Source organism: Apis laboriosa, unplaced genomic scaffold (assembly GCF_014066325.1).
Source record: "Apis laboriosa isolate Shangri-la unplaced genomic scaffold, ASM1406632v1 scaffold204_cov149, whole genome shotgun sequence".
NCBI lineage: Eukaryota > Metazoa > Arthropoda > Insecta > Hymenoptera > Apidae > Apis > Apis laboriosa.
The window spans coordinates 737490-754320 of record NW_025222299.1 but is presented as its reverse complement, the minus strand read 5'-3'; the positions used below and the strand labels follow the sequence as shown (position 1 = coordinate 754320).

At 24.1% G+C, this 16831-nt stretch overlaps 1 protein-coding gene across 7 annotated transcripts in view; it reads left to right on the top strand.

Annotated features, from left to right (window-relative positions):
* LOC122712601 (ABC transporter A family member 1-like) overlaps nucleotides 1-16831 on the top strand; it is a 30471-nt gene that overhangs the window by 650 nt on the left and 12990 nt on the right. For 2 of the 7 annotated variants that reach the window (XM_043932366.1, XM_043932359.1), the window contains exons 1-5: nucleotides 2416-2648; nucleotides 9642-9804; nucleotides 11225-11516; nucleotides 13696-14411; nucleotides 15079-15200. In XM_043932366.1, the coding sequence (XP_043788301.1) occupies nucleotides 15108-15200 (93 nt within the window). In that variant the 5' untranslated portion in view covers nucleotides 2416-2648; nucleotides 9642-9804; nucleotides 11225-11516; nucleotides 13696-14411; nucleotides 15079-15107. Of the gene's footprint in view, nucleotides 1-2415; nucleotides 2649-9641; nucleotides 9805-11224; nucleotides 11517-13088; nucleotides 13104-13695; nucleotides 14412-15078; nucleotides 15201-16831 lie in introns of those variants that run through there. The other 5 variants (XM_043932363.1, XM_043932362.1, XM_043932364.1 and 2 more) reach the window with 5 other exon arrangements.

Here is a 16831-nt window from a genome sequence, read left to right as displayed (position 1 = left end):
ATTGTATTTATAATCATTATTTATTTAATATTTATTATTTTTAATATTATTTGACGTAAATCACAAATAATATGATTTAAAATATTATTTAGTCAAAATTTTTCGTTTGATAAAAATCAATTATCTAACTAATCACATTATATATATATATTATTATTATATTTTTTTCAATCTAAGAGGATCAAAATTTTTGGCGATTAGATAGTTTTCGATAAATACAAATGAATATTAATTTAATTATTATGTATTAGTAATTATTAAATTGCTATTTATCTATAGCAAGCAATCTTTTTGATATTATTTTCATATTATTAAAAAATAATCATAAATTTAAAATTATTATAGCTAGATATTAATTTAATACTAACTTAAAATTTTAATCAAAGTTTTTATTCAATTAAAAATATTTAATTTTTTTAAATATTTTATTTTTTTAGACTAGATATCGATTTAATATTTATTTTTTAACGACAAAATTTTTCTGGGTGTGCCGTTTTTCTAATCAAAACATAGTGAATTTATCTTGACAAGACCACACCTAAAGTGATCAATTGTTTAAATGATTTTTTCTTTCTTTTTAAATGATTTTATTTTATTCATTCAAATAATATAGCGAATTATCATGAAATGTTACATTTTAATTTTCAGCTTTTCAATGATNAATTTAATTTAGAATTAATTTAGAAAAAATTTTTTTTTTATATAAATAATTTAAATAATTTTGTCTTATAAAATATTTATTTTTGTTGATAAATATTTTATGAATGTAATATTTTTATTTTCTAAAATTTATATAATTTATATTTTTGCATAATATTAATGAATGATTTAATTATAGGAACATCATAATATGATGAAAGATGTATAAAAATTAAAGACACTTGTTTAAATACTATTGTAAGAAATTCTTGATCGCAGAAAACTATAAGGAGAATATATCAATAATATAGTAGACATCGTATTTCTTGGAAATAAATATATATTTAATATTGCTCCGATGAAAGCTGGAAATTCGTTTAATATAATTTAGCGGTAATTGGAAAGGAATTAAGAATATTGATAAATATTTTAAGATCTCTTCACAATTTATTTTTTAAAATAGGTGTTTTTAACATATAGTAAAATTCTAATATTATTTTCTTAATAAGCCCTTATAATTATATATCCTTATATAATTATTGCGAATATGCAAATCTAATTATAAATTCGAATTTACTGAAAAATTTAAATATAATTTAAATGTAATTGCATATATAAATAATATATATATAACATATGATATGAGACCGTGAAAACGTATGCTGAATACACATTTTTTCCTACATTAAACAATAATTTCTATCGATATATCGATATTCTCTCTACTCTTTTTTGTAACTATCAGCGCCATCTCGTTATTATATAAAAAGTTATAAATTCGTAAAAATATTTAAAAATTTATAATTGTATATAGAAAAATTAATTTTAAATTTATTAGTATATATAAACGAATATTAGAATATATAATGATGTATGTAATAAGAAAATGTAAATAAGAAATTAAAAATTGTATATCGTCATAATATTTTAAAATAAACTTAATTTTTATTTATAATATTATATTTACTAATTTGGATTTTCACATTGTAAACTTATATTTTGAGGATTGAGTAGACATTATTTTTACTTAATATTATTTCTAAACATTTCATATATTTCTTTTGATAATGATAGTAAAAGGATAAAATGCATGTCATCATTTATCAATTGATATCGATAAATATATTATTATTTCAGAAGAAGATGAATAGATAAATTCCAAATTATTCCTAAATATTGAAAGTGAATAAGAAAAAAATAAAAAAATTAGAAAGACAAGAGATATTAAAAAGATACAATTCTCATTTATGATGGCGGGCTCGGAATTGCGCGACTGCGTGGATTGAAGCAGAATTTGTAGACTAGAAGCAGAGAAAAAAAAATAAAAACGATAAAGAGAGATAGTTTGCATAACGTGAAAAGATTAGAATGAAAACAAGAGAATAAAAAAGATACACTAAGCAAACGAATATAGATATATATATAAAAATAGAATATAAAAAAACATGACATAAAAATATTACAGGATATATGATATGATATGAAATATAATAGAAACAGAGAGTAATGAAATGAAACAGAAACAAAGATTCATTAAATAAATATGGCATATAAATATGAATTAATAATTATAGAAAATGAAATATTATAAAATGAAAAGAATGTGATAGAATAAAAAAATAAAAAAGAGGGATAGAATGAATAATAACGGTGTGAGGAAAGAGGAAGATAGCGAATATGAAGCGTTACGAAGGGTGGCGGGGATGGAATGGAACAGGCGAGAAAGGTGGCGCTCTCGCGCAGTCTGGCGTCGTCGGCCGACAGGTGTGCATTGAGGGTGTGTTTAATTGTGACTTTCTTTTATTTCTTTGTACTCTCAACAGTTTTAATCGTGACATCGTTTGCTTTTGTGTCTCTCGCGAGACTTGTTTTTTGAGTGTGTCGCGAAGTTTGTATCTGTTATACAATGATAGCAAGCGAAAACTAGTTATGCCGGTCGATGAGATTTTGTGACTTCTATCGTGGAAAATTTCATTCGATGATCGCCAATTAATACAATGGGTAATAAGGTAATGTTTTAATGCCAAAAAAAAATACAATTTTGAATCGTTCGATGTAGACTGTTGTCCAGGCCGGTAACGAATCGATTTTCATGAAGAGTGAAGCGGGAGCTGTGAGAGAGAGAGAAAGAGAGAGAGAAAGAGAACGAACGTATGTGCTACGATCGAATGAGAGAGAAGAAAGATAACAGGGATAGAATGAATATTTTTCCTTTATTTTTATTAATTCTTCTTCATCTGTATTTGATTTATTATATTTTATATTATCTTTCTTTTAAATCAATATATTTTTTTGGTAGTTTCTATTCGTTCTTATTATTTTAGTCTATTTTTCTTTCACTCATTCCATTTAGTTGCATCTTACATTTTGTTCATATTCGTTCATACCCACGAGTGTATTTCTGGTAACTGACTGTTCCAACATGTCTTGCAACCAAAGAAACATGAACTTTTCATCGAAACACGCTTCGGTATAATATTAAATCAATGACATTATTATAAATTGATTCATCAGAAAAAAATTAGAAAATATAACTAGATTATAAATTTTTTTTATATAGTCATAATTGAAAAAATATATCTATCATAAATTTTATTTTTGGTTCATAAGATATTGAACACGAAGTTGAGTAATTCATACGAAAAATAAGACTTCATGGTAGATCAATTTCAGCCATTATGCTTTATACATATTACAAAGATAAATTTTTGAAAATTAAGTCAATTTATAATTGATTTATAAATGAAAATCGACTTTTTGAACAAATGTAATCTATTACAAAAAGAAAACAGTTTAATAAGATGCTATCTTAGAAAATGATCGAGGGCATTATTATCACGAGGATGATGTTTAGCGACCTCTACGTACCAGTGTAAAAGTAATAATGGCTTTAAATGCGCCCTAAATGAATTAGAAACCATTGACCGTTTTAAACAAAGATGACGCGTTTCGTATAATGTATAACTTCGTATATAAATGATATTGTGTAACATTATATGCGGATTACGAACAGTAATAAGACGGAATTTTCGTTCTAGTGAAGTTCCGCGTCTCTGACCCTCTTCCGCCCTCTGATTCTCCTCCGGTCGATAGACCCAACTTGACGTCTCTCTCTCTCTCTCTCTCTCTCTCTCTCTCTCTCTCTCTCTCTCTCTTTCATGCGCTTAATAAAAAGAATGAAGACGAAGTGAAAAAAATGACAAGATAAAATATGAAAATTGTATAATAATGATATTTATATTATATATACCAAAATCTGATTTTTTTATTACATTTTCTAAATCGATATTATAGCCATTAAATTCTTATAGACTATACATAATGTGATGGCTAATGAAGTATAGTGAAAAACTGATGATAGTTATATTTTTTATGTATTTCGTCAGAATTATTACAATTAAAGGGAAATGAACAGAAATTGTAATCGGATTGTCGAAATATTATGACCCGATTTAATAAGCACATTTAATAGTCCATAATATTAAACTTTCCAAAAGTGATTTTTACTTTTAACAAATTTCTTTCAAAGAATTGTGCTTTTTCATCTCTAAATTTTATTTATCGGTAAGTGAGATATGAAATTATTAAATATTATTAATCATAAAATAAAATTTAATTTTTTTTAAATTAAATATTAATATTTTAAAGAAATGCATTTTTTATATTTTTCGGAGGAAAATGTTGTTATCTTCAACAAATATATGACATGACATAATTGAATTAGTTAAATTGAATCTATACAGAAACAGTGATGAAAATGATCTCATGTTAATTAAATTTTCAATTAATGAAACAAAAATGTATTTTTTTATTATTTTAATTAATATTTTTAAATTTTGATAACAAGATTTGATTTTTTGTAGTTGAAATTGAAATATACTTTTTTTTTAGTTTGCATTTAAATTTTATATTCACAATAAATGCATATTAATAACATAATATTATTTCAATTATGTTTTTTTTTTATTTTTTCAATGAAAACAACAAAAATAAATGTATAATTGCGCAGTAAAAAATTATTTTGTATCAAGTCTAATAACTTTTCTAATATCTCAATCGCCTGAATAATTTCTAAAAAAAATCTTTTTATAAACTTTTTGTAAATCTTTTTTTAAGAATAGAACTAGAAAAAAATTTCCATTTTTAAATTATTTTTTAATAAAAAAAAATTTTTTATCACAAAATATTAAATATAGTTTTCCATTGATTTTATAATATAATAAATTTTTATCTTGATATGAAATGAAAATGTATTTTAATGTTTTCTATGAAAAATCAATCCATATGTTTCATAAAATACATTAAAAATCTATATCAAAATTCAATTAATTCATTTAAACGTTTAATGATATTTATGATATACAGCATATTGATTTATTCTCGTATATTTCTTTTAAAAAAATGATTCCAAACAAAAATGATAATACATTTCTCAGTATTCACATTGAATTAATATTAATTATATTAATTATTACTATTCTATTATGAGAATAATAATAATACATAACAAGATGTTCTTTTGCAAAGAATAATGTCTACTGCTTACAGCTTACGTGACTTTCGTTAGATACGATTAAATCCTGGATATGTATATGATTGCAATTGCAACAAGTAAGATCTTCTAAGATCTTTATAGTGCTTCGAGATTATACATTTATGTGTAGGGTTTTCGTATTCTCTGTCTTGCTGACAATACTATAATATTATAGATTTAATATTATAATCTCTAATTATTTCAAAATGCGATTACACTATAATTTGCCACTTTTTTTTTAATAAGTTTAATTTTCGAGTTCCTTTCTAATTCATCTTTTTGATCTTATCATTTATTTATTTCATTTTTACAATGAAATAATATATTCTTATTTTCTTATTATATTTTTATCTTGAAAATATTTATGGCACATTCGATATATATTTCAAGTTCGCAAATATGAGATATCGTTATAATTTGCATATTAATTGTGTAACGAAGATTTCATTTTTTCTGTTTTTCTTATTTTTTTTTCCCTAATCTTTTTATTATTAATAGGAAAAAAATAATTCTTCGATTTTTATTAACACAACAAACTTTTTCATTGATGCTCATAAAAATACTAATTGTCTCATTTGAAGATGCATACAATTGTTCCACATATATGATATGACATGCAATATATACAAATGTAATCAGAATTAGTTAAATAATATTATATGTATAGATTTATACTATATCTATAGATTTAATATATATACTTTTTTGAAAATTCATAAAATGTTAATTTAATTCAATTAAAAAAAGATGTTAACTTAGAAATAAATTAAAAATTGAAGATACTAAACTTATTAACTTAATTTCTTTAATTCAATATCAATAACTTTGTTGATTGATTTAGATTTGAATAAAAAATTTTACAAAAGATATAAATTTTAAAAATTAAAAAATTTTAAGCAAAACATTAAATTCGAAATTATATCATGCGAATTTTATGTAATCGGAAAATTTGTCATTAACTTAATAATTATAATTATAATTAATAATTCTAATATATATTATATTGCCATGTAATTCGAAAAATTACTGCCATTTCGTATCCGGCGTTGGTCAGTAATATCGTCGTTACGACGCGGCGTCGGTTTGTCTGGCATGTTCCTTACCTCGACAACCCTCGATGTCGTGGGGTGAAGACCCTGCGTGTCTAGCCAGAGTCTCCCGTGCATTTCGTATTTATTATTTATACGCCGACAAGTGTCTACATCCGGTAGGATACGCGCGGGAAATTCACTTCGTTAAAAAAGAGTATCGCGTCATGCCCTCCAATGCAAAATTAGGGAGAGATCTTTCCATCGTGCATTTTTCAAACAACAACAGCCAAATTCAATACAGCAACACGGGTTTATTATCTGTAACATTAGATTTCTAAAAAAAACAGTAATTGAATGGCTCGAATTTTTAGAAAAAATTGAAATTAATTTAAGATTTTGGATATATTGAGAATTATTCTTAATTTACAATAATAATTTGATTGGATATTTATATTGATATTTTTATATTGACAAAAAATAATATTTTTTATTTTGTTTATTTGATATATTCGTAATATTGTATTAAATTAATTTTTAAAAAAAATAATTCAATATAATTTTTTCAAAAAATCTTGCAATAGAAAATTAAAATTAACTTTTTTTATTTTTTATAAGATTTAGATGAATAAATTTAGAATTAATATGTTAAATTTAAGGATTTTAATACGTTAAATAATTTTAAATTAAATTGAATTAATTTGAAATGATTGAAATTAATCAATCGTTTAACATAAGAATTATGTGATTGATTCATGTAATCCTTTGTCATAAATTATTTAACCAATAAATCGAATCTTATTATTCTATTTAAGTTCAAGTTCTAACTCAAGATTCAATTAATATAGAAAAACAACATTTATCTAACTTCTTATTCATGAATGTCGATTGTTTAATAATCTAAATTTACATATATTCTATTATCATTTGATTACAATTTCAATTCAGAATTATAAATATTCACATTAGAAAACATATTATGCACAATAAATAATGCAATAATTATCTCTTAATTCCGATGTTATTAAATTATTTAACAAACTTTTCTAAAATATAAAATTTTTATCAAGAAAAAGATTTAAATTTATTAGATATGATTAATATCTTTTAGATTTTAGTTTTTAGCTTCTTCAGTAGTAATATCTTTTAAATATTAATCGTATCTTTATATATAAATATAACATTTCTAAAAATATTTTGTAATCTTCTTTTATCAACAGGACAATATTTCTTGAGAAATCGAAGAATTCACTTGAAATTCATAAATTCTTCCGCATCTTCGTTTATTGGATTGCGGAGAAGTTGATCTCACATAGCATGGATTAAAGGATAGAATTTTGTTGGATTTGTATTTTTATCGGAAAACCTTGATTGTTTATGGTATTGCTATGTTGCATGAATCGAATGAATAATGGAATGTGCTGCAAGGTTTGATCGAAGAAAACTCGACCGCATACTCAGTATTTATACTTGAATTATAACTATTTATATCCGCGTCCATCTGTTTCGCTTATTATCTATGTGAATGAAGATGCATCATTTGTGTGTAAGGAATACTTAAGAAAACAAGAATTCAAAGTTCCTTTAAATAGGATAGTATCATATATTATATTATATATGATGGAATATGGAATATTATAGCAATTTGATTTTAAAAATAAATTTTAATTGAAATTTTATATGTTTTAAGTTGATGCAATACTTGGATAACAAAATAAATTATGTAATTTTTTATTTGCTTATTTTTCTTTATATATAATTTTCTAAATACAATATTTTCTTCTATTTAATATTTTTTATTATAATTAATTAAATAAATTTAGAAAATTCTTTTAAATAGTTTTTTAATTTTTTTATTCTTAATTTTTTATTTTTTTAATTATTTTTTTTCTTATATAGAAAATTATAATGAACGCAATCAATTATAAATCATTATTCTTAATTTGAAAATATAAGAATAGATGAATGTCAAATAATGAAGAAAAAGAAAATAATTAAAGAAAAAAAATGAAATCTTAAAGAAACAAAATAATATAGATATATTAGAAAGAGAATTTTATTAAATTCATACATTAATATAAAAATTGATAACTTGGTAAGAAATTAATAATTTCTTTTATAAAATATTTATTAAATTAATAAATATTACTTCTAAGTATTAAAAAAATATTATTATTATATATTATATTTGTTATAAATATTATTTTATAATTTATAAAACAATTTTTTCTTTTTTAAATTTTTTCTTTATATATCGAAGGAATTCGTCGAGAAAGGATTCCAGGAGAATTCTTGATAAAATATGGTTTGCTGAAGATATAATATGATCAAGACAATTAGGGTCTCGCGTTTCCGTACAATTCAACGGAATGAATTAAATTTCAGGGACGAAGGAAATGTCGCGTGTTTCGTACGCTAATAATTTTGTTGAACGCATGTGTGATGTCTATTCTTCTTTTTTTTAATTACATTTTATATAGATAAAGAGAATTTTATATAAGTGCTATGATTTATATTTAATATCAATAATTTAATATCAATATAATAAAACTTATCGAATATTGATGAATTTTAAAAAACATTTCAAATTTTAAAAAATGAAATCGAGATTATCCCTAGAATTTAATAAAAAGAATTTTTCAGAATTTAAATTGTATCCTATGCATATATACTCCAATTTTTATATTGATGTTTTAATATTTTTTATTTAATAAAAATATTAAAAAATATATTTTTATAATATTTATATATTAAGTAACGTATATAATTTTTTAAAAATATAGAAAAGTTTTTTCAAAAAATTTTAATATGAAATAATATGAAATATTTTTAGAAATACGAACGTTGATTTTAAAAAATTCAATAATCATATTATTTAAAAAATTAAACATAAAACAGATTTATTAAAAATTTAGTAAAACTAATAATTTAAAATGAATAACTACAATATCTAATATTATTCCCATGATCTATTAATGATCTCACTAAGTGTCATTATTTGCAATGCTTTCTCAATAAGATGTGACATCATCTAAACAGAATTTTTACTTGTTTAATGTTTCTACTATTAAACATATATACAAGTAAGAATAATCGCGTGATATAACATCCTTAGAGAAAGCAATATTAAATTGTTTATACTATTAGAATATCTATATACAAGAAATTGATGAAGTATTTTTCTTACTGAGATATTCTGTAATTATTTTAAGTTATATTAATACAAATTGAAATTCTGTTCTTTTATAGTTTATTTCATCATATCATATCAATTTTTTGTCTTATAATACTTGCACGATGTTTCAAAGTTAACTTCAATTTCTTGCGAAATTAGTTTTTCTTCCATGCGTTTAATCTTGATATGGAACAAAGCTTCTTTATTTTTCAATCTGGCTTATAACGAATAACTAAAAGTGTTTTTCATTATTATTTTTTCGTAGATGAAAGGCAAACCCCTTGATTCCAATCGAACTTAATTCAATATGGATGGAGCAAGCCAGAAAGGCTAAGAATCCATCCCAAAAGTTGCCATCCTGGTTCTCAACTGCTTTCTCATCGAATTGCTTTCGACTGGGAACTGGATTAATTTTATTCTAGTCAAACGTGAGTATTCTGTTCTTAAATACTTTATCAATGATTTATTTATTTTTTTTATAAGAAATTTATAATTAACTAAAAATCCTTTATTTTAATCGATTTTTATATATATTTTACAAATTTATTTTTTTTATTTAATTATACAATTAATGTATTTATTTATATAATATTTCGTCATTTCTTAGAAATTATATCATTGATAATGTATATGATCATCGTCTAAAATTGTTGAATAAATAATATTATTAAATGATTATTAAATGAAATTATAATAATCAATAATATAAATATAATAATGAAATTAAAATGTGCTAATTGGCACAACGGAAATCTGTTCTAAACGGAAACCTGTTCTGATTAAGAACTTAAGATACGATAATTATTGCAATGCTATTTTTATCCCAAACATTATACGTCAACATTATCATGAAAGAAATATAATGAAGTAATCCAAGTTTTAAATATATACTGATTTATAAATTATACTTGCAAATATTCAGATTAAAATTTTGAGATTGTTTGACGTGATGTTATTAAAAAAAAAAAAATTATAAAATAATCCTACAACTAATGAAGAATACTGGTTTCTTGAAACTGCTTTGATTCAATCATAGATCTCTTTATTTACAGCATTCAACGTATAAAGTCAGACATAAGTACAGTAAATTTACATACACGTGTATTATATACATATATATATATATCTGAGTAAGACATTAAATAAGATTACAAATTGTTAATTGTTTAATATTTACATATCATATATTATGATAACCTATTAAAAAGATAGCTATGTTAATATCTTAAAATTTTAGTTTAGATAAGAAATTATTTTATTAATCCTGATTAGAAAATATATATTAAGATGAATTATTTTGGTTGTTGTTAACTTTCACAATTAATTTAATTTTTTGAATTATAAAATAGAAATATTTAGCAAGTAGTTTGCTTTCATAAGTTTTAAAGTCTAAAATATTAAAAACTCTTGGTATAGACAAAATAGTCCCTAAATATATTATAATATACACTACTATATATATTATAATATATATTTTTCTTATGTAAGAATCAAAAATTTATATTTCTAAATCTAAAATCTCTCATTCTCAATTCATGAAACATTGTTAGTCATCATCTTTTCCCCAGTATAAAAATCTAAAACAAAATGAAAAACTTTTAACTGGATCTTTCAAACTTTTTGATTGGTACCGATGGTTTTATTTACAATCTCATTATATCTCGGCATATATTATCGCGAAGGGTTGAATTTCTGTCTGCTATTATATTCGTTAATTTATATATCCAATATATAGGATTAAAGCTTTTAGTTTAAAAATCCTCCACCGGATCAATTCCTCCTTAACACGATTTACGTGTTTCCTTCTATTGATGCTCTATAAAAACCTGTATGTTTGATGAATTGCAGCGTGTGAAAAGTCTTGGATAATCGGGGACGAGGATGGCCAGGAGCAGTGGCTCTACAAACGCGCCCCAGCGATGCACCGATCGCACCATCGTCGTTCATCGCGATGCCGTTGTCGCAGCTTGTAGTACGTCTGTTCGCGAATCACGATCGATCGGAATCGGGTACGATAGAAACGGCCACGGCACTGCTACCTCTGCCTACACTGGCTACGCTGCCAATTTCGATCAGGGAGAGGGCACGGTCGATTAGAGTCGCCCCTTTTGATACAACTGCCGAGCAGCACGTGATTCACGTAAGTTTCACGTTTGCAATAAAGCAAATTGGTATCTTTTTCATTTTTATTTATTTATTTTTTTTTTATTTTTCTCTTTATTCGTTGTTTGTTTGTTTGGTTTTTCATTTGTTGGGCCAATCGAATAGGCAAGATTGAGATTTTTCTTCTCTTTGCTATTTTCCTATCCTTCTTCTTTCTTCTTTCGTGTTAATGGAAAATATCGAATGACCTCGTTTTTTTTTTTATTTTTTTTTATTTATCGATATTGGATACTGTCAATGAGCATGGTTTTTTTTCCCCCTTTGGAATTTCCATCAAAAATGGATTTGGATTTTTGGATTTTTGTGTTAAGCGAAGGATAATTCGATAACGATATTTAATTTTTGATGCTTTCAATAAAATGTATTGTAAAGATTATAAAATATTTTATTTGGAAATTAATGGAAAGTAAATAATTTAGATAATTTATTTAATGACTTTATTTGAGTAATTATTTTTAGATCTTTATATTTTAAAAAGAAGATAATCTAATTATTTAAGAAAAATTAATAGTTATCCAATTATTTAACTCAAATAAAATCAAAAAATATATAAAAAGAAAAAGCTAACAAAATTAATTAATTGTTCACTTCACATTTTTTCCAACTTTTTGAAATTAAAAAAAGAAATAAATAAAAGAAGAATTAAGATGTTTTAAAAATGTTTAAAAAATTATGCAAAAATTGCTATTGCGATAATGTTCGCTTGTGAAAAAATACGTCTTTTGTTGCGCAAACAAGTGTAAAGAAAGGGAATATCGATTTTCGCAAAGGTTAAGATAAGATAAACTTATCGTTTCGATAAAACGCCATTGGCCATCGGTTAAATTAGTTTATAAACGCTTTGTTATTGGTTTTATTGCCAAGTACTGTGTCTTTTACGATTCGATTTCTATGAATCGCGCATTCGTACTTCGTTTGTAGATATAAACGTCTAACGTGTATAGTTACTTGATAGATGATAATCAACTAATCGTCGACTAGCTATTCGTGTTTCATAGCATGAAACGTGAATCATTGTTAAGAAAAACAAATTGTTCTAGAAAAGATTGAAATTTTAATCAATTAGTATTAATTTTTAACTTAATTTATATTTTTTTTATTATATTATAGCATATATTTTTTATATATTATAAAATTCAAATTCAACAAAAAGAAATAGTACAAAAAAAAATTTAAGTGAAAACATCATGCGTTATAAAAATAAAATTTTTTATACTAATGCATAATATAAATAATAATATAACAATGCACGATTCTTCACGATTCTGTATTCTTAATTTTATTAATTTATAATAATTAACAATAAGCATGGAATATATTATTCCAAGAACCAATTAAATCTGGAAATTACAATGATATTGTTTAAAAAACAACATCAACTTGATTAATATTGGCACGGATCGAATAAAAGTCATCCAAGATTTTTTTGCCAGTTTATTTCTCTTGAATCTCGAGATCTACATCTAAACGACGAGATTAAAGAGTTTCTACTTATCTTCCGACGAAGAAGTTTCCAGCTACAATTTCTGATATGACCGGAAATTCAACTTGCACGTAGAATGAAGTCAGTATTATGCAACAACCTATTGATACCATGATAGGGAAAAGAATGCATGTTGAATTTCTTATCAACTATTTGCATCGTTGGTTATCATCGTACATTAATTATATGATGTATGATCTTTCGAATTGCTTCATTTTTCCTATTGTCTTTGTATAAAACTTAATTGTATTATCAAATTTGATTTTTTTTTTTTTGAAAAGGAAATATTTTGTAAATTTTTCAATATTTACAGCAAAATCATATTTTAAATTATATGTTAAAATTAATTTCATTTATAAATTTCTTTAATGTTACAATAGAACAATAGTAGAATTTTTCAATGTTAATAAGCATAATATTTATGCTTATAAAAAATATAATTTCCGTTATTGATTCAAGTTCAATCAAACTCATTCATATTGATTCTTTATAAAATCATTGATTATTTGACAATAATCATCAAAAAGATCACGTATCCACATTTATATATTCTATCTCCCACTATCTATATATTCTATCCACATCTTCTCTTTTCGGTTCCATTGTTATTCCGGTCTCAACTCTTACTTCCACCTTCCATTATCCACTAATAAATTATTTTTTTTTTTCATAGGTTACTATAGAGGAACTATATACGAAGACCTTGACATATTCGATGGCATATTGCTCGCTCTTACACGCGCGAATGCTTAAATAGTGCAAACGACGAATTATCGACCACATCGCTGCTATATCTATGTATTTATGTGGCAAGTAGACGTTACTAGGCCCGTGACTTTGCAACAAAAAGTCCGAACGTCGAAGCGAAAACCTTCGTCACGGCCGGGGCCAATCATCGGCACAGTTGGATGTTAATCAATAAGAATTTTTTTCCGCGATTGGTTCAACCGATACCGCGAAATATAGATCCATATGAATCTGAAATTTAGGAAAGCCTTATTGTTTCAGAGATGAGAAATTGACGAGCGGAAGGAATTTGAATTTGATTGATTGTAGGCCTGTATTTCCTCTCGTACGATTACAAATATAGCGTTCATAAATTTTTATTGCTAATCGAAACTTTCATAACGCAAATCTATTTATAGAGGAGCATGTTTATCGAAAAAAAAACGAGATACATTGAAGTACGAAGTAAAAGTAAGAATTTGGTTAAGAAAATCATAAGAATAAAATACACCAGGAAATTATCATTATCAAATATAATGTAATTGAACAAAGTTTTAGAAAAACCGATATTAATTTCAAATATTATATTATTGTAGATTTATAATAAGAGTTTTAAAATTAATACTATTGTGTATTGTTGATTTGTCATCATCAAAATCATAAGTGAGTACATTTTTTACTTTTAAGTCAATATAATGGCCAACTTTTCGCACAATAATAATTAGAAATATCCATAACTTAATGATCGAATATGGAAGGAAATTTGCATTCTGATCGGATTTATTCGATTTAGGGTGATTGGTGGAGAGAATATTAGATTTAAAATGTCTGATTGGATCAGGGAATCAAATGAATAGATTTGAGGTTGAAGAAGTCATTAATAGAAAATGCTTAGTGAAATGGAAATTATAATAGGATAATAAAGTCGATAGAAAGTAAAAGTTTTCAAAGATTTGAATGAAATTATTTATAGGACTTGAGTGTAATTAGATTGTAATAAAAAGTAATAAAAGTGATAGATGGTTGTCTGATTTGTTAAAGACAAAATGATTGGTTCTGGGAAGATGGGAATAATCTTGCTGAAATATAAAAATATTATATTTCATAATCAGTTAATAATTTAATATTTTTCTAAAAAAAATTCTGCAAACTATACATATACATTTATAAACAAACATGTATAATATTAATCATTAAGTATTTTATTTTATCATTAAATTCACAGATACATTTGCCAATTTGATAAAAAGCACACTTGAATCAATATATTACGTTAATTTAAATTTCATATGTTTTATAAAAAAAAAATTTATCTCCGTTTATGTTGCAGAAATTACAAAGACGAGTACATCTCGCAAAATGGGTACGTGCGGGGTCTACTTGTCTCAACTGCGAGCAATGCTCGTGAGGAATCTTCTCTTGAAAAAGCGTGAGAAACGGAAGACTACGGCGGTATGTTAATTATAAAACAATTAACACTCCAAAATTGATTTAACAAGATTTAATATCTGTTATAATTAACATGAACTTGAAACTAAAAAAACTTATATTTTTTCATAAAAATTGATAAAAATTTCATAAGATTTTTGATAGAATTTCTTCTTTTTCTATTTTATACTATAGTAATTTAATTATAAAACATTTAATTTATTAATTTATTTTTCAAATTTTTATTGAATTCTATATATTATTTTGATTATCAATCATGAAACTTTAATCAAATGAATATGAAATATGAGATCCTATTTATCTGTGGAATGTTAAGTTATATCTCTTTGATCTTATCGAATTCCACATATTATGAATCATCAATAATATACATATAATAGAACTTCAATCAGTACATACTTAAAGAAGAAACGATGAAATTGTGAATAATTCATCAAAATCGCTAGTTTTGTATAATTAAATAATGCCGTACAGCTGTTTGACCTGATTTCAAGGTTCCAGTGGAATCTTTTAAGTTTATATTGAATGTGTCAGCATATATTGCATTAAGAAGGAATTATGTTTCACCGATTGTCAAGGAATGAGAAATCTGACCCAGACTATCATGCAGAGGTTCAAGTATATACCTGAATTATTATCGTAGAATTTTTGTTACCATTTTATGGAACGAAGAATCTTAATCGAGTAGTAGTTTGCGTTAGGAGGCCAGAACTAAGTATAGACATGAATACTTATTTTATGTATAAATCGATTTTCTCTACCTTTAACGAGCTATATTTAGGCTCACCTTTCCTCTCTTCTCTTCGATCTGCCCTTTATCTTAACAAGTCGAAGCAAAAGTTTTGATGAACAATGTAACAGAATAATATTTGAACAATAACATATTTTATGTAAAAGAAAATTACTAAAGAAAGAAGATTCAATAGTAAAACATCAATTAAAAATTGAAAAAAAAAGAGTATGGACATTAATATTTATTAATTCTCTATAAATGGAACTTAATCTGCTTATAAGGAAAGAAATTCTAGAATTTTTCATTGTAATCTAAAAGATAAAAAATAATAATTGTTAATCTGTTTGGTAATAAAATACTATAACAATGATTTGAATTGTATGAAAGAATGTGACTATATGCTTATATGACATCATGAAATATATTATTTTTAAATAATGAAAATTTACATGATGATTATTGATATTAAAATAGATAGCTAAAAAAAGATCTATAAATAACATGAGATGGATATATAATAAAATAATTATTAATCTTACCTGATCATTGTTGTTGAGAAATTTTTGCTCATAATAATTCTTTAAATAACAAGTATTTATTTTATTGGCGCCAGTGTCAATATTTGTGGCGTTTCTGGCATTTTGACAAATGAATTCTGCAATCTGTGGGACAGATTATATACATTATCATTTATTTTTTTTATTTTTACTATATAAAATTTCTTTTTAAAGATTTTATGTTGATATAAATAGAGAAATAAAAGAAAAAAATAATTTTTGCTTTCCAAAATAGAAGACTAATCATTAATCGATATTTGAAATTATCAATTTTTTATCATTAAAAGATTTTTGAAAATAATTACTATTACAAATTTCATTGGAAAAAAATTTACATATGAACG